At 38.5% G+C, this 19,381-nt stretch overlaps 1 protein-coding gene across 1 annotated transcript in view; it reads right to left on the reverse strand.

Annotated features, from left to right (window-relative positions):
• syn3 (synapsin III) overlaps nt 1-19,381 on the reverse strand; it is a 219,342-nt gene that overhangs the window by 31,570 nt on the left and 168,391 nt on the right. The window contains exons 7-10 of the mRNA XM_022671547.2: nt 15,307-15,369; nt 9,692-9,834; nt 2,278-2,352; nt 1,254-1,356 (exon numbers count right to left, since the gene is read on the reverse strand). Of these exons, the coding sequence (XP_022527268.2) occupies nt 1,254-1,356; nt 2,278-2,352; nt 9,692-9,834; nt 15,307-15,369 (384 nt within the window). The remainder of the gene's footprint in view (nt 1-1,253; nt 1,357-2,277; nt 2,353-9,691; nt 9,835-15,306; nt 15,370-19,381) is intronic.

Consider the following 19,381-nt stretch of genomic DNA (forward strand, 5'->3'; position numbering starts at 1 on the left):
ACTCTGTCATTGTTATCAGTAAGAAAAGTTTATGTAGCTGTCTGGATGTGGGAACTAAGCCAATAAAGGAGCTAAATAAGCTTCAAATCAATGTTTTTTGAATGTATTATTTTTTTTTTAATGTATAAGTCAGTGATCTATCATATTAACTACTTTTTATTTAGATTTACTGAGGTCCCACAGAGCTTACATTTTGGCTACCATATTTTTCGCACTATAAGGTGCACTTAAAATATATTATTTTCCCCAAAATAGTCAGTGAACCTTATAATCCTTTGCTCCTTATGTATGAATTTTACCATTTAGGTTGTAAGGAGCAGCAAAGCTACTAGGAAATTTCAGTTTAGTTCTTCAGCACCGAGACAGGAGCAGTATTAGCATTATCCTCTAACCACGCTAAGCACTAGCTCTTTCACTGTTCAGAAATGATGATGTATTATTGGCCCATAGCATTACATTACACTACATTACAACATTTTCATACCACTGTACAACAATATGTAAACATCTGTACCCTTTATTAACTTACAAAATAATAATAATTTGATGTAGTTGTAGATGTTGTTTTGCATAGAAATATGTTTGTTGTCTCACTGTGGCAATCATAGTGGCAGTGCTTTTGACTGCAAGACCACTTGGCACACCAGAGCGGGTGAAATTTGAACACAGTACTTTCTACTCACTCTTAGAGACAAACTGTCTAACTAGCACTTCAAAACAAGAGACCTGGACCTGATGTGCTTTCATAGTTAATATGAATGAGCTTATTGAATGTTAGTAACTGGTGGCCAGATTAACTGTCTCTCTGAGATTTCAAGCTCAAATAATTACTCACTCCAGCCCTGCATCTGTAGATGAGAATGTGTTTGCACCCAACTGCTATTGTTCCCTGGGCTACTTTGAACTTTTAATTCTGAGTTAGGAACGGACACGATCCACCCAACTAACAGCACATCAAGAAGCCTAGTTTCATTCACAAGCCTCAGCACTGTTTCTATACAATTTTTGAAACTTGCACCCTTTTTTTGCAAGGCCATTTTTCTAATTTGTTTTGGGTTAATCGAGGGGACAGATGTCAAAATGCTCAGGCACAGACAAAACAATTTCAAAGCGGTAAACTCAACACTGAAACATATCACAGGGTCTGAGATGACCTTGGACCATCCTGGGCCGTGTTGTGACGGATTCATCATTATTTAAAGTGCTTTTATAGTGTTTGTAGATAGAATAACCTGTGACGGCGATTAACATACCTCTATGATATAGTCCTTGCCATCTTTACCATGTACGGCCTTCACAGCACAGATATCCAGACCTCCAAACATCTCAGCACACGAGTCCACCCACAAGCGATACCTAAAGAACCAAGATCAGAAAGAAGAAACAAATCAGGTGGATACAATCACATGAAAACGTTAAGGCAATATTAACCTAAATAAATATATAACCTTTGATTTTTATTGTAATAATATTTAGAAATGGATGTAATATAACTAAACGTCCTAAAAAGTTAGGACACCCCTACACTTATTACTGCTTTAAACAGCCTAAATTACAATCAGGTCCTCAACATCATCTGTAGATGGTTATAGACTTTAGTTATAAAGCTTTAGTCTTTTTACAGTAATATATTTCTTATTGCACACCTCCCATTTACATCATATTGGTACGTCTATTTATTTATATTTTTTTCCCATTTTCTCCCCAATTTACAAAACCAATTATCAACTCACTCATTAAGACTCCCCCTTTTAGTAGTGATGCCACCAACACCAGGAGGGTGAAGACTAGCACATCTGAAGTCAGCCACTCAGAGGAAAGCACAGCGACTCGGTTCTAATACATCAGCTCACAGACGCCTTGTGCTGCAGACATCACCCTTTGAAGTGATGTGAGGAAAGAGCGCCCTCTACCCACCCAGAGAGAGCAAGGCCAATTGTGCTCTCTCAGGGCTCCGGTAGCTGATGGCAAGCTACATGAACAGGATTCGAACCGGTGATTCTAATTTCCTGATCATAGCGGCAGAACTTAGCCCGCTGGACCACTCTGAGCCACGGTGCGTCTCTTTATTCCAAAGATTGCAGTTTTATCAGCGGTTTCTTCAGTAATAAAATCTTGCAATTATATTTAGTTTATTTTAGGTAACTACAAGCTGACAAGGGTCAAGAAAGCCTTTTTGTAAAGATGGGAGACGCCAAACTCGAAAGAACACTTTTTTAATGATTAAACACTTATATAATAAAAATATTTTTAAATATATTGATCCCTCAGACCCACCTGTCTGTCATGGCAATCTGCTCTAGCATTGCAGAGCCTGTGTTAGCCTTCCAGTTCCCTGAAATAGAGGTCCTCCTAGACAAAGAGAGAGACAATCAAACAACAGACAGTAGTCCCTCAATAATAATGATAATGCAGGAAGTGGAATAAAGTTGATGTGGTGCTTTTTTATGCAACACAGATAAAGCTAAAATCAGACAATTCTTTCATTCTTAGTCATCCCAACTCTTTTGTTTCCAGGGATTCGAAAGAACTCGAACAACACGACCACGGGTCATCACTCGCGTCCAGGCGATAGGGGGAAGCAGTGTGGAAGCGGCAGATAAGAGCGTAGTCTGTTGTGTGTTTAGTATGGAAAGTGAAAACTTCAAAGTGAGACGTGTGTCAAAACTGCATCGCTCCGAGAGTGTTTAAGATAGGAAGAGGCAATGACTAGTGGCTGCACAGAGTTTATTTGTTTGGATAAGCAAGATGATTCACCCAACAGCTATCGCTCTCTCTCACTCTTTCCCTCTCTTACTCATACAGACACTCGCACAATGGAGGACTGCAGTTAGGTCAATAATGAACTCATCTGTGGACAGAGAGTGTGTAATGTTGCACATGCTGTGAAAGGGACAGCGATGGTTCAATATTACTCTAAGGCTGGGACGCCACCTATCACTAGCCTGAAGCAGCTGAGATGGAAAAGGCTCTACGTACAACTGTTGTTGTTACAACAAATGTTTACCAGTCAAAGCTTTTCAAGGTCAACTGTAGGAAGGTGTTTTTTGTCCATTTAGATCAAAACTACCAGCAGAATAACTAGCAGAACACTACGCAGCAGAGTGCGTTTATACTTCTGCGTGCGTGTATCAGCAGCTCTGCGTCACTCTGTAGTTTAAACTGCGAAGTCAGCAATGTGTGGGTGGGGTTGCGAAGCCTGGTGGACCAATCACAGCTGCGGCTGTCCGCATCGAGCGACTTGTAGTTACATTTCAGGAGAATTGTGAGTCAAGCTACGATGAAGGTTATGGTGTAGGGAATGCAGCGGCATGTAGGCTATGGTGTAGGTTAAATGCTATAGAAGTATAAATTGGCCTTAAGAGGCCTACAATTTCTGTAAGTGACTATACATGCCAAAGCATATAGTACCAGTCGAAAGATAGGACACACCTCTTTTCATTCAATGTGTTTCCCATCATGTTTTATGATTTTTACATTGGAAATTTCATACTGAAGAGCTACACATTAAAGCTATACAGGAACACACAAGGAATTATTCTGTAAACAAAAAGTGTAAAACAAGCCAGAATATGTTTTATACTTTAGGTTTGTCTAAAGCTTTGAGGACAGCTTGGGGAAAAGAAGTCCACTGATGGTTTTAAAATGAAATAATTATAAGATAACAGTCAATCGCCCTCACTCTGGAGCTCCATGCAAGTTCTCACCCAATAGGGTAAGGGTGATTCTAAAGAAGAAGGGAGAAGCTTGTTAATGATCTCAAGGGAGCTGGAAGCACACTTTCCAAAAAAAACATTAGCGACATACTCCACCCTAATGGATTGAGATCCCGAAGTGCCTCTGCTCAAGTAGGCTCATGTACAGACCCACCTAAAGGTCAGAGTCTGATTCAGAGAATGTGATGTGGTCAGATGAGACCGATATTGAGCTTTTTGGAATCAACCCCATACAAACACAGATGTGGGAACATTCCGCTTTGGGTCTGTTTCTTTGCTAAGGGTACAGATAGGCTCATGAGGTCATGTACTGTAGAATCTCTTGAATGAGAACCTCCTGGCCTCAGCCTGAACACTGTAGATGGGTAATGGATGGGTCTTCCAGCGTGACAATGACCCAAAATAAAACAACACAACAAAGCAGTGGCTTAAGAAGAATCCTGTTATGGTCATGGAGTGGCTCAGCCAGTTTACAGACATTTAACCAAAAAACAAATCTGTGGAAGGACCTTAAACTTCGAGTTACCAAGTGACTTCTTTGAAATCTTTGAGATTTAAAGATTTTCTGTGAAGATGAGCTGGCCACAATCTTACCCAGAGATGTGTGAAACCGGGTGACCAACTATAAGTAAGGTCTGACTTTTTTGTTTGCCAACAAGGGTTTTCAAACCAATTACCAAGACAAATTTTGATTGAGGATCATAATGTATGTAACTTAATGAAATACAAATTGACTTATTACCTTTATTTGATGTTCTTGTTCTGTTTTTATTTTGTTTATATTCTGTTTCTCTCTGTTGAATTAACCTACCATAAAATTATAGATGGTTTATGTCTGTGTAAGGGGGTAAACTTACAAAATCATCAGGCGATCAAATAATTATTTTCCCCCACTGTTATACTTATTGATCATTGTTTCTGGTATGATGCAGTATGCCAAGTGAGGCATCTCATTAGGCCTAAGATGGGAAAACAAGAGTCTGTATAGTGAATATATGTCTCTATATGACATTTCCTATGTCATATAGAGGGTAATTAGTCGGCTATTATTAAATTATGCAAACGACAATTGTGGAGTTCCACAGGGCTCTATTCTAAGGCCTATAAAACTGATATTAATAATATTATAGCACTGTAGTTGTAAGAGTAAATAACAGAAGTGCAGGCTTACATACAGGGTCTAAAGCAGGGGTGTACAAACTATGGCCCGTGGGCCATTTGCGGCCCGTTTCCTTTTTTTGGAGAGGCCTGCGAGGTATTTTAGAAATATAATGAAAGTTGGCCCGCTGTTAAGCAGGTTTTTATAATGTGAGATTCAAAGTTTAAATGCTAGGTGTCAGAAACGGGCCAAAGAGTCTAAAGGCGGAGAGGGTGCGCATTTCTAGCGCAGAAAAACAGGGCAAAAGAGTCTAAAGCAGAGAGAGTGCGCATTTCTAGCGCGGAAAAACAGGGCAAAAGAGTCTAAAGCGGAGAGAGTGCGCATTTCAAAAGTCTAAAAGTTGCCGTAATTAAGGAGTTTAATATTAAGAGACATCATGAAATGAAACATCAATTTGAAAAATCTTTACACAACACTGTCAAAGATAAAGATAGTAAGTCAAGTAAAATGGTGTGTAAATGAAATAATCAGGAAAAAAGTATTATTTAAAGTGGTATATTTCATTATTTGTTCTATTACAGAGTGTGGCCCGTGACTTCGAATATATTTCTCCTTCTGGCCCCCAGCAAAAAAAGTTTGGACACCCCTTGTCTAAAAGGTTAAGCACTAAGCACATAGAAATCTGAAGTTATGAAAATTACAGATGAAAACTCTACAGATGTAATAATTATCACCTGTGGTACACACACAACAGTTTTAGCACCACTGTCTGAATGAATCTCTTGCAAAAACATACAAATAGCAATTACACAGCATAAAACCTGTGCATAGTAAAAGGCAGTAAATTCAGATCTCAGTAGGCCTCAACAAGCAGAACAGCCACCCCAGCTTTAAAACACTGAAGAAAACAAGAGGCAGCTGCAATCAAAATGTACACGGTGGTCAGCTTGAGGCAAGGTTCTGGGAAGGTTCCCACGCCTGTACTGGAAAGCGCTCGTCCGGTGCCACACCGCTGGCGACTCTGGGTGAAGAGGCTCGCCACACTATGGTTAGGGCAGGCCCATGGAGACGCCAGCGCTTCCCCTCAGAGAGCTGGAGAAGATGCCATAGCAGGGCGCAGCGCTGACAGAGTGCAGCACACTGTCCCTGCTTTACACACAAGCCTGTGACGCTACGCTGCTAATATACAGTAGACGTGTACTGTAACTGACCATTTCCCATACTGACCGTTAAGGATGTTTGCCTTGGTGTCTCAACACAGCCTGAGGTTTTATACCTCTTGCTGTTGATGCTGTTGTTATATTTAAAGCTGCATTTTAGCTGTTTGCAGCTGGTCAACACAGCGGTCAGCTATAATTAAATATATTTGAAATCTGAAATGTTTGTGAACATTTTGTACAGCTGGGTTGCTGACGTGAATATACAAAATACACATTTAATAGGACAGAAAATGAATGAATTTTGTCTCGTAAAGTATACAAGGGTAGTAAAATTACAACACTGCCAGTACACACATACACACCATGACTCTCCTGCCACTATGCACTGTAAAAAACTTAAAAACATAAAATTGTTCTCCTTAATGTGATTTTTGCCTTAACTTACTTTATTTATTTTCTTGTTAAAGGTAGACCTAAATAAATATCTGTGTTGGCAAAATTTACAAATTGAAGTTGAACCCTAGTCAAAGCCAAGCCAGCTATTCTGCACTACTGCACATGCTCATTTTGACTCTTTAGTTAAACAGGGTCTACTGAGCAATTATGCAGGTTTTTTTCATTGCTCACAGGCTGCTTTCTATTGGAATGTGCATATGTGTTATATAATAACTGACTGGTCTCAGTGTTGAAGGCTATAAGAGCAAGTTGCTACGTTTTGTGTTGCTGAGTGAGATTATATGCTTGCTGATTCTGCCTGGTTACATTTGCATTAATTGTAATCTTATATAACTGACAATAAGGCATATATGTAATAGGCATAAATGTAATATAAAGTTTTCAGATGCTACATTAAATTAACAAAATTAATGTAAAACATTTCTTCCGCACAACTTAATCTTTTGGTTGATCCTAAAGGGTAGTCAGCAAAACTTAGAATTCATAGAACTTAAATCAGGCCAATTAAAAACACAAATACATTTTTTAAGATGGTAAGATTTTTAATATTTGAAGTTTCAATACATGAATCATCTTAGCTAAAGATTTCCAGTTGCCACAAATGCATGTGTTTTTTTTTTCAGAAATATATAGTGCAGTAAGTTGCCTTGGAATTTTGAGTTTTCAAAATTGGATGTAAATTTCTCTTTTAAAAACCGTTTATTTGGGTGAGTAAAGTGCTTCTGTTTATTTACAGTAAGCTTAGATTTCCAATATTTTGTCCAAAGGTGAGCACTAGCCACGGTAAGAAGCACTAACAAGCCATGCTTAGCAGTGTTAGCCAGCCCCTGTTAGCGGTATTAAATGCCGCCCAATAGCGGTAGACTGAACCCTGAGTGTTCTGGTAACACAGGGCTCTATCAGCTAGTGGTTCGTCCCACATTTTTAAGTTACTTGTTTTTCATTGGACAGTGATGATATAAACAACTTATCATGATCAATTTAAATACTGATATCTCATGACTTTTGGCATGTCAGTCATGAGAATTTTTTTATTGCCTCTATTTAGCCGTGACTAGGCCCTACGCAACCATATATAATAAATAACCAGCAGGCAATTATTACAATTACAAGAATTGAATAAACTTTTTGAATTAATACACTACAATTGGTGTAATTTGTGGTACATCACAATATTTTAGAAATCCATTATTATGACTTTACCAATCTTTAATCAAGCAATAACTGGCTGTAAAAAGAACAATTTTTCCTTTTTCTTTCTACATTTTATTCAGACACCACATTTTTAAAATAGCTTCTAACACAGCTTTAACCATCAGGTGAAAGTGCATTTTTTAAAATGAGCTTCACTGTACAAAAATGTTCTCTTGAAAAAGAGGCCTAAGACTTTGACTGGTATCAGACCTTGACTGGTATCAGAAGTTGCATATCTTCTACTTTAGATTATTAGATTAGATAATACTTTATTGTCAGATCCATGATCTGAAATTTGTTTTGCATAAAAACAGTAGCTCCGTTACAACATCATACATTAACAACACAACATATAAGGGCACAAACAACCATTATAAAAGGGGGAAAAAAAAGAAAAGGGGGTACATTAAATACATAGTTCGCTCGCATCATCTCGCTTCATAAAGATCTTGTACTTTGAGGCCAATCATTTGTCATCTTGAGACCAAAACATATTATATAACATTATAAAAAAACATTTTTATCATTTTAACACAATACTTACTACTGGCCCCAGTTCATTTATGTCCTGAGATTCATCAAGAGGAATGGCCATCAGTACATTTTATTTGTTACAGCACTTCCAGTCAGCCAGCTCACTTTATCATACCAGAACAGCTGAAAATACCTGTTACTTTTCCCCACCTTTTTACACCAAATTAATCTGAGCAGTTGATCTGCCCTGCTGTTTAACTCTAAGTTTTTCTTCGTTAGGAAGACTATCAAATGGATTTTTACACTAAAAGATCGCTGATTCGCACATTTCGCTGTCAATCAAAAAGGGACTCCGGCTCAGACAGATCATCCAATCATCATGCAGAAGCTGAGCGTCCGGGCCGGCCGAGGCCAGCCCACTGCTCCATAGACCCCCAGAGACACTGAGCGTCCGATGGGCGGGACAAAGCCCAGCATTTATCCAATGACTCGTCTCGTTTCACCGCGCGCTTTGCTCCGCTATTGAGCTCTGTGGACGCTCAGCGTCCGCACTGTTTAAAGCAGCGCTGTGAAGCTGCGAGAATGAGTGAGAGGAAAGCCGCGGCGTTACCAGTGATAAGAAGCTGATTCTGAACTAAGTTCAGCGCGTTGTAGCGCATATTTAATCAGTGACATGTACACACACCAGTATATATTTAATCACTTATTTTTTTTACATTTTAGGGGAAGCTGAGCTTCCCTTGCAGTCTTAGAGCAATCGCCACTGTTATCAACTACTGGTAAAATAACACCTAAGGCTTAAATAATGCTGCAACATCACATACCACATTTTTCACACTGTAAGGCATACTTACAATTCTTTACTTTTCCCAAAAATGGACAGTGCACCTTATAATCCAGTGCATATTTTCTATAAATTTTACCAGTCAGGTTGTTAGGAGCAGAAAAGCCACTCTGCTGAAGTACATTGAAGTTCAGTGAAGTTTCTTCAGACTGGATCAGTATTAGCATTAGCTGCTATCTGCAGCGCTAGCTCTTTCACCATTCAGAGGTGAGTATATCTGACTACAGCCTGCATGTAAACCGAGCCTAATGCTGCCGCTTACCATGATTAGAAAAATATTGGAAATCTAAGCTCACTGTAAATAAACGGAAGCGACTAACTCACCCAAATAAATAGTTTTTAAGATCTGTGTAGGTTAACATTCAGCGCTTGATTGACTTAGAATTGGATGGGAATTAAAAGGGAAACATGGCGACACCCTTGTTCCTATCTAGTGTCGCTTCACATGTGCCTTATAATCCGGTGCATCTTATGTATGAAAATATATCAGAAAATAGATGTTAATTGATGGTGCTCCTTATAACATGGTGTGCCTTATAGTGTGTAAAATATGGTAATACTGTTTATCCACCACTGACAAATCGTGGCTCGCTACTTCAAAGCCAAATCATTTCTATCCAATTTTATGCTGGTGCAAAATGAATGCATTTTGCCTCTGGTAAGAACTTCGTGTATAGTTTGACTTGTATATATACACACACACACACAGTGAGTTCACACAGACACACACACACTTACATACACTTACATGTATGCTTTGTAGTTGCTGCCAATTTTCTGGATCCGGATGTCGTACTTGGATTCCACAAAGGGTTCAGCTGTTGCGTATGTTTTGGCAAGAGCCACCACGCTGGTGATGTCCTGAAAATCATTTGGATTCTCCACCTTAATCTAGAACACAGAGGAAACACGGGTCAAGTAGAGTAGAGTTAGTACAGTAACTGAAATACAGTGAAGAAGGTGAATCTAGCAGAAGCACTTGACCATGTGCTGGCCTTCTCTAATAACCTTTAGAGGAATGCAATATGCCTTATATAAAAAAAAAACTCAAATCAGAGCATGCTTCTTATAAACAGATCATTTCTGCAGCACAAATCATGTGCTGTATTTAACAGCAGTAAACTATCGCCAAGCAACATAAAATGATCAGTGCAGTATTTAAGGAAAGAACAGCGTAAGACTGAGGCCTATTGACCTGTGTCTTGTGGGTTACCACACACATTATAGAGAATCCACATGGTGGTTAAACTGAGCTGCTACTCTGGAGGTTAAGGAAACCCAAAGGCCTCAGAATGGAAACACCTGCAAATAAGGTAGACCACTTATTTGCTTTTAAAGGGAACCACTTGGGTCAGGCTTCATCCAAGGCTGTATATTTTAAGTGAAGGGCTTCAGGAACTACAGTATTGCTAGGGATTTCATTTTAGAATATTCCTATTATTATTGAGACTAACATCACGGTATGCTCAAAACATGGCATGGTCCTTTCAGACTCTCAATTAGTAGTGTAGTTTTTACGGTAACACTTTACTTGGATGGTCCATTTTATGGCCTTGTTGATGCTCAACTGACATTCAACTAACACTGAATTGAATGTCTATTAAATTGAACTTAACCCTATGTTGAATGTAAATGATTTAAAATAGAACATATCCATACCCCTAACCCTAACCTTAACCCTTAATCAAGCCTATAATCTAACCCTACACCTAACCCTTACCCTAACCTTAACCTAAACTTAAAATCTAACCCTAAACCTTTAATATTAAGAGAAGTGTTTGGATTAGAGTTGAATGTAGGGTTATATTCAATAGAGAATCATTTACTTTCACCTTTTAGTTAATTTGCATTTAATAGACATGTAGTTGAATGTTAGTAGAAAGTCAGTTGGGCATCAAAGAGGCCATCAAATGGACCATCCAAGTAAAGTGTTACTGTTTTTACAGTACAACTTGATTTATACACCAAGAGTTTAAAGACATTTGCTCATTCTATGTTTTCTTTTTTTGATTAAGGCCATTTTTTTGATTAAGGCCATTTTACACCATTAACATAAGGCAGCTGCACCACCTTATATAATAAAAGCACACTTAAGGGAAGGAAGGAAGCCTTGGGGGAATAGCTGTTAATTGATAGTGAGTAAAGGTGGGACTGACACCCAGTATGCACATAAATGGGCACAGGAGCCAATAGGAAAGGTGTTTTTCTCATTAATGCTGCACTATACAAATATAAGACAGATCCTAAAGTTTACCATATTTTACTGAAATGAATCACTGCTGTCAGTGTAACGCAACTGAATTAATCCACCTTAACTCAAACTATGCCTAAAAGTAGGTCTTATGTAAATGTTTTAAGTGTCTATCTCAAATAATTATTTCCGAGTTAGTTTTATCTTATCAGGTTAAGTGTTTTCAAACTTCCTAATATCTATTATATTTAAGTTACAATAACTTAATTCATTCAAGTAGTAGAGCAGTTAGATTCTACCTTGTTCTCATTCAAAATATCGCATTACGTAAACGACTATACAAATACACTTTCAACAGTGTAATACCATAGCTTTTGTAATTATTGACATTGACAGGCTAATACAGTGACATATTTAAATATAGTATATTTTATATTTATCTACCTATAAAATAATTAAGTTTGATTAGATTCCATATTATTACAGTCATACTGAATTGGCTAATGAGGCTACGGCACTTGAGTGTTCTCAGCAACTGCAGTGAAACGCCGGCCTTCCAGAACAGAGTTAAACAACAAAGGTAGATGGCGCTCCTCCAGCGGATTTCCCTCCCCTCCCTGCAGTTTCCCCAGTGTTCTCATCTCATGATCAGGGCACAGAGGTCAGCCGGAGGACGAGAGGAACAGTCTGTGACAGCAGACGCAAACTGTACTGCTGCAGGTTCCTGTTTGCTAAAGGAAACCCTGCCTGGATTCTATATATGGAAAAGGATAAACGTTCAGAAAGGGATTTCCACTTCCAGACTTCCAGATTGTTCCCCTGTACAATGTCTAGTGAAATTCCCAAGTCATTCTGTTCCATGTCTTTTGCATTGACACACATGAACAATTAAACATGAGAGTCTTGACTGGTGAACTTTAATCCTGCCTGTTCTTAACATGATTCATGTCATTCATGCATTTGTTCATTAAGTGTAATTACATTCCGAGAGGCCCGTTAATTGTTCAGGGCTTGTGGGTGTTTTTTTTGCAATAATTCAGAGCTAGGGGTTTGACTGTACAGTGTCGTCTGTTCTAGAGGGTTCTGAGAGGGAAATTCCCTGAACATTCCCCCTCCCTGTCATCAGGGACATATGCACTGAGCTCATAAACGTTAGCCCTCCCCACCCTGCCGCCCTGTTTAACAAACACACACCAGTGCGCACACACACTAATGTAAACAGAAATCAATACATGCAAAAAGACACACAGACACAGCTGCAGTCATGTATGGAGTTATGGGGGACATGATTAACGGAACTACATTCAACTCTTTAATGACCTCTGACCTAAAGAAATATTCAGCAGTTTTCAACCCAGTTTCTGCTGTCACACCTTAGCCTGTGTCTGTCTTTTTTTCGGTCACATGTGCTTCTGTCCCCTTTTCCCCTGTCTTGTGTTTCCAGCCATGTGCTCTTTAAGCACATGGTCCTGTTTTGTTATTGTCCTGCCCTAGCGACACCCTCTGATTAGTTGTTTGTTATGCTGCCCCCTTGTTACCGGTCCCAGGTGTTCCTCACCCCCTTCGTGTATATAAGCCCCTTTATTTAAGTGTTCCTCATCAAGTCTTTTGTTTGACTTGTGTGCGCCATGTCTGGTTTGTGTAATTTGCATTGTTTTTCTTTTTGTATTCTCTTGAATCCTTTTATGCTTTGTATGCTCCCAGTATGGTCTGTATGTTTAAGTAATCTTAATCTAGTCTCAGTTCTTCTGTTTCTTGATTTCTCAGTTTTGTTTTCTTTAGTCTTGACTTTGTAGTTTAGTTTACTTTGTCCTGTTTATTTTTTTATTTTTTATTTTTTTTGCGTTTTCCCATATTTGCTTTCTGTTGTTTTGCTTTTGTGAATCTTGTTTGTTTATTAAAATTCTATCTGTGTTTACATCCGTATTATCCCTTGTTGGTGACTTCTGCATACTGCATCCCTACTGTGCTGCATTACCAGAGTAAACCACCGGGACACCTTTTCACTTATATATAAGAAATGTTCTTAAAAATAAGTAAAAATGTTATGTTATAATAGAAGCACTTAATGATTTGAGAGTCAAACAAACTTACAGAAGAATTGAAACCAGCACCTGCCTAGTGGCTTTAGCTTATACTGTTAAGGCCCATTCATACTTCTGCAGAAGTGCGTTACAGAGCGGGCGCATTTTGTACTAATGCGTATGCGTCTCTGCATCGCAGAGGGTAAAAAAGCAAGTCCCAGGTGGCCAATCACAGCTGTGTCACGTGGAAAATAGTTACATTTCTGGAGAGGTGTGCGTCGAGCTATGCTGTAGATTACGGCGTAGGTTTGATGCAGAACTATAAATCGACCTTTAGTGTGTTATAAGTCAGTGGAAGTAAGTATATGTTTATAGGATGTTTATGTTTGCTTATTATTTTTATATACACTCTATTTCCACATTTTATATGTATTTATCCCCCATGTTTTTTCTTTGATCATGTTCTATTGGAATGCAGAGATAGAAAATGTAGCTGATGATGGCCCTTTAAAAAACAAAAACATCTTAGTAATATTTTACAATAAGGGTATATTAATCAACAGTTTGTAATGTCTCAAATAATAATTAATTGACACTAGTTAAGGCATTATTAATTATTAAAGCATTTTTAACCAATTTCACAACTCATTATTATTTACAACATTCTTAAGCATTACAATGAGTAATGAGGGAGAAATAAGTATTTAATCCCTCTGGCAAACAATACTTAATACTTGGTGGCAAAGTCCCACAGCAGTCAGACACCGTTTGTAGTTGATGATGAGGTTTGCGCACATCAGGAGGATTTTTGCTCCACTCCTTTTGCAGATCATCTCTAAATCATTAATATTTTAAGGCTGTCGCTTGGAGCTTCAGCTCACTCCATACGTTTTTTATTGTATTAAGGTTTGGAGACTGGCTAGGGGACTCCATGACCTTAATGTGCTTCTTTTTGAGCCCCTCCTTTTTTGCCTTGGCTGTTTGTTATGGGTCATTGTTGTGCTGGAAGAACCATTTTAAATGTCCTGGTGGAGGAAAGGAGGTTGTCACAATATTATCATATATGGCTCCATCCATTCTTCCATTGATGCGGTGAAGTAGTCCTGTGCCTTTAGGAGAGGAACACCCTCAAAACATCACGTTCCCACCTCTATGCTTGATAGTGGGGACGGTGTTCTTTGAATCACAGTCAGCACTTCTCTTCCTCCAAACACGGCGAGTTGATTTAATGGCAAAGAGCTCAATTTTTGTCTCGTCTGACCACAGCACCTTCCCAATCACTTTCAGAATCATCCAAGTGTTCACTGGCAAACTTCAGACTGGGCATGCAACATGTGCTTTCTTGAGCAGGGGGACCTTGCTTGCACTGCAGAATTTTGATCCATTACGGTGTAATGGGTTACCATTGGTTTTCTTGGAGACTGTGGTCCCAGGTGCCTTGAGATCATTAACAAGTTCCCCCAGGGAGTTTCAGGCTGATCTCTCACTTCCTCATAATTAAGGGTACCCGATTGATAGTCATTTTGTATTTTTTTTCATTTTCTTACTATTGCACGGTATATAACAGTTGTCTCCTTCTCAACCAGCCTCTTACTTATGGTTTTGTGGTCCATTCTAGCCTTGTGCAGGTCTATGATGTGGTCCCTGACATCCTTAGAAAGCTTTCGGGTTTTGTCCATGTTGTAGAGGTTACAGTCTGATTAATTTAGTTTTTATACAGGTGAAAATTTAAGACAGCTGTCTTTAATGGTCTGTAGGAGACAGAACTCTTAATGGTTGGTAGAGGAGCAAATACTTTCAAATACATTTCTCTCTGCAAAATGCAAATTCATTTATATAGTTAATACAATGTGATTTTTTTTATTTTATTTTTGATATTCTGTCTCTCACTGTTAAAATTAACCTACCCATAAAATTATAGACTGTGCATGTCTTTGTCAGTGGACAAATCTTACAAAATTAGCAAGGAATCAAATAATAATAAAATTATTTTCTTCACTGTATCTTCTTTAGCAAGCATGAGCATTACTCCACCCTTTTCTTAAGCAGGGTTCTGCAGCCCATTCCCAAAAAATGAAGCCATTTATGGAGAGTGTTCTGTACAAATGAGATTATGGGATGACATTTTATACACGTCACAATGCTTACCTTTCCCATGCCTGCATGGGCGTGCCCCATCTTCACCACGACTGGGAAAGCTGGAGTGGGTAGCTGTGAGAAAGCAGATTGGAGAAGAGTGTTAACCACAATTAGGAAACGCCTGAACCACAGTATTATTCATGCACATTCCGGCTAACCCTGGTCTGTACACTAAAGCCCCAGTCACTATCCTCTGAAATCACACGCACTGAAGATCATCATGGTTCTTCTGCTGCTGGTACACACACACACAGTGGCGGACTTAGCAATTTGGGGGCTCAAGGCGAATTTAGCTAGGGGGCCCATCAACATTAATAAGCGAGAAATAAGTTTCAGATATAACACCATTGTATGTCAAAATGGAAAATATTTATAAAGAAAATTGAAGCTTTCAATGCTAATTGTACTTTTTATATGTGCAATCAATAAACATATATTTAAATAAAATATACATCGGAATGCCAAAAAAAAGGTAAAGCAGTGTGACTGAGAGCATTTATGTGAGTCAATCAGTAATTTTTATCTAGAATTGTAACTGAACTTAATGATAAAGAATAATTATCAATCACATCAAAATGTACAGTGAAAATATGAGAGGAGGCAGAGTTTGTGTAAAGGTGTTTGATCAATAAAATTCTAAAAATATTTAAAATGAATAAAAAATAATTAATATAAAATAAAAACTCATTTAAAACACAATCAAAAGGTATCTAATAGTGCAGAATAATATCAGTTTCAGTTAGTTTCAGTTTCAAATAAGTGAAACAGCTCCCCAAAACCTCAACCTATCCTTTATATTTGACAATATTTGATTAACTTTGATTACATGTCCTTACTCATCTTAATTTATTTAACTAAACTAAGTTTTCAAATTATTTCTAGCCTCGCGCTGAATTCAGAGAGAGAGAGAGAGAGCGCTTTCCTAATGACTGACGCTAAACTGTTTGATCCAGCTGTTATATTATATTATATTATATCAATACCATTTTAACGTTTTTCGTTTCTATGTTTTGGAATTCGTTAGATTATATTTTTGTCAACATTTTGGGTTTATTTTCGTTTGTTATTTTTCTAAAAATAATAGAATTTACCCTACCTACACAACCCTAGTACAGCACCTCCTCGTCCTCCTCCTCCACCAAAATGTTCGGGTCCGGTGGTGCTGACACACTAAAAAAGCTTATCAGTTTGGAAGAGCATCTGTTTTTAGTTTCGCCTCTTTCTTCTTTTTTCTTTTTGTAGTGCCACTTGGGTAGTGGCGCTTCATGGCTTCACTCACGACCCACTTGTACACTTAATTTCACCTTAATTCCATCTTTCACAAGCAGCACGTTCGCGGTTCACCTGCATGGATGGAATATTCCAGGGGGTGTGGACGGAATCTGTATTTCTTTGTAATTTATTGTGTTGTCTTTGTTTCCATTTTAAACATACAAGAATCACCATTTATGAATGCACTGTGAATTATCTGTGAATTACTGTCCAAAGGGCCCCAATTACCAGCTGTAGGTCTATTGGAAGTTTGCAGCTAGTCAAGGGCCCCTACAGTGGGCTGCAGTGGGAGGGGCCCAAGGCAGTTGCCTAGCAATGCCTCTATGCAAAGACCGCCTCTGCACACACACACACACACACTCACACACTCACAGTCTCCATGACACTAATCACCAGCTCTATTTGGAGACTTTATTATACACTACTTATCTCAACCACATACAAGTACTAAACTCCAAACTACCTCAGAACAATCTAAAGAAACTCCTGACGCAGCTGAAATATGAAGCCACTCATGGCACTAAAGTAGCCTGGGGTTTAGAGAGTGAGATACTCTGTGAAGAATGTCAGCATTATAATTATGGCACAAAGAAAATTCCAAGAAAATGGACAGGCCAGGTTTTGTGCGAATGGAGTGAGAATGTAGACGTCTGATGACATAAGAACAAAAAGAAACAACATGGACAGATGGCTCTGAATATTCCTGCAAAACAAAAAAACAGCCCTGATCATAAATCTTCTGAATTTATTAGAAAGATATGTCAATCCCTGGGAACGCAGCCAGAAACAAAAACATAGTCGTGAAAAGACCAATGAGTGAGAATACTCAGGCAGTGATGATACACTCCAGTAATTCTGTTCAGATGTCCTAATAACCACCCACAATTCAAAAATGATAAATCATTAGACGTCACCATTAAACGTCTTTTGTAACGTATATAAAAAGCATAGTTCCAAAAAGCATAGCTTAAAAGTGGCACCCTTGCCAAGTGTTGCGCTATTGTGCCTTTTTTTTTACATTAAGATAGATCGTAAAGTGTTACCTGAGGTGACGGCTTGAATATGCCCACACATTAAGTTAAGTTGTGAGGTGCTATCCTGTGAGTTGTGAGGATGAACACTGTCAGCATGCTCATGGCAGCATGAATTATTGTTTAATTATGGTGGAGTTTGAGTGAGGTCTGTCACTGGGTTCCACTGCATAGACCATCACTTTTCTGAAGGTCAGTTTACTCACAGGTGAGTGCAACACCCTTTAGCTTTAATGGTAAAGACATGGCAAAAGTCATGGGACACCTTACAAGTTTCTAGTCCCGTGATGTTTGGCATATCAGTGAATGATTGTGTTACACTAGAGGATTTCCCTTAAAGAACACATATTACAGAAGAAAGCAAACTGTATTTATTTATTTAAATCAAAAGAATGATTAAAATATTAGTTTATTTGTAATATTTCTCTGCAGTAGTCCAGCATCAGAAAAAGAACTAAGAACAAAAATCTGTATCTTATTTATTTATATACCAGCTACATAATGGTGCAATTAGACACAAAGCAATCACAAAAACTCAAAAATCTTTACCTTCTATGGTCTTTATTAGACATCAGGTCTTGGCAGACCCGGTCTGAATAATGCTCTCCCTGACGAAATGTTCTGTTACTTCATACACACACGTGTTTGTAGTGAGGAAACATGTTTGGATGGAGGGCGTAAGATTAAAAGGAGGAGGAGGAGGAGGCAGAAGATGGATAAAGCTGATCTGCACAGTGATCTTGCTTTTGACAACTTAATGAAAAACAAGTGAACCTGATAGAAAAATAAGGACTACATGGCAGGCTTCATAGGGAAATAGCATATAGACTAAATGACCACCGCTTTTTTACTACATAAATTACCACATTTTTCGCATCTATAAGGTGCACTTAAAACCCTATAATTTTCTCAAAAATTGTCAGTGCACCTAATAATTTGATGCGCTTATAGTGCAAAATATACATTTTTTAGTTTACTGCTCTATTGAGCATATAGGAGTAATGTGTAGTTCTATACTTGCAGACTGTAGTCCTGTATCTATTTCTCTGAACACTTTATTATCCTCCTTTCACCCTGTTCTTTAATGGCCAGGACTTTACAGGAGAGACCACCACAGAGCACCTATTATTTAGGTAGTGGATCATTTATTCTCAGCAATGCAGTCACACTGACATGGAGAAATGGTGTGTAAGTGTTGTTCTGGAATGAGGGGATTAGACACAGCAGTGCTGCTGGAGTTTTGAAACACCTTAGAACAGTCCACCAACTGTGGGTCCTGAGGGGCCTAGAGGTTAACCAACACAAAACTGTGCAGCAACAGATTCAGAGCTTCTGTCTCTGACTTTACATCTAAAAGGTGGAGTCGTTGCTGGTATAGGAGAGTCTAATTGAGTGTATGACAGTAAGTAACCACAGTGTTTAAAACTACCAGCAGCACTGCTGCTCTGTCCGATCCACACATACCACAACAACACACACTAACACCTCATACACCACCACCATGCCAATCAGTGTCACTGCAGAGCTGATAATAATGACCCACCACCTAAATAATATTACTTACTCTGCACTGGCCTCTGCACAGGGTGAAAGGAAGATACTAAATAATGCAGAGAAACAGATACATTACTTTAAAAATTTGAAAAAAGCTAAAAATGGATAATAAGCGTAGAAACAAGGAGGTGGTCAGAATGTATAACTGATTGGTTTATGTTTTACCATTTGACCATGATGCTTATTTAGATGGCTATGTGGAGCAAAGTGCGTTCATACAAATGCAT

This window comes from Astyanax mexicanus, chromosome 2 (genome assembly GCF_023375975.1).
Source record: "Astyanax mexicanus isolate ESR-SI-001 chromosome 2, AstMex3_surface, whole genome shotgun sequence".
Lineage (NCBI taxonomy): Eukaryota > Metazoa > Chordata > Actinopteri > Characiformes > Acestrorhamphidae > Astyanax > Astyanax mexicanus.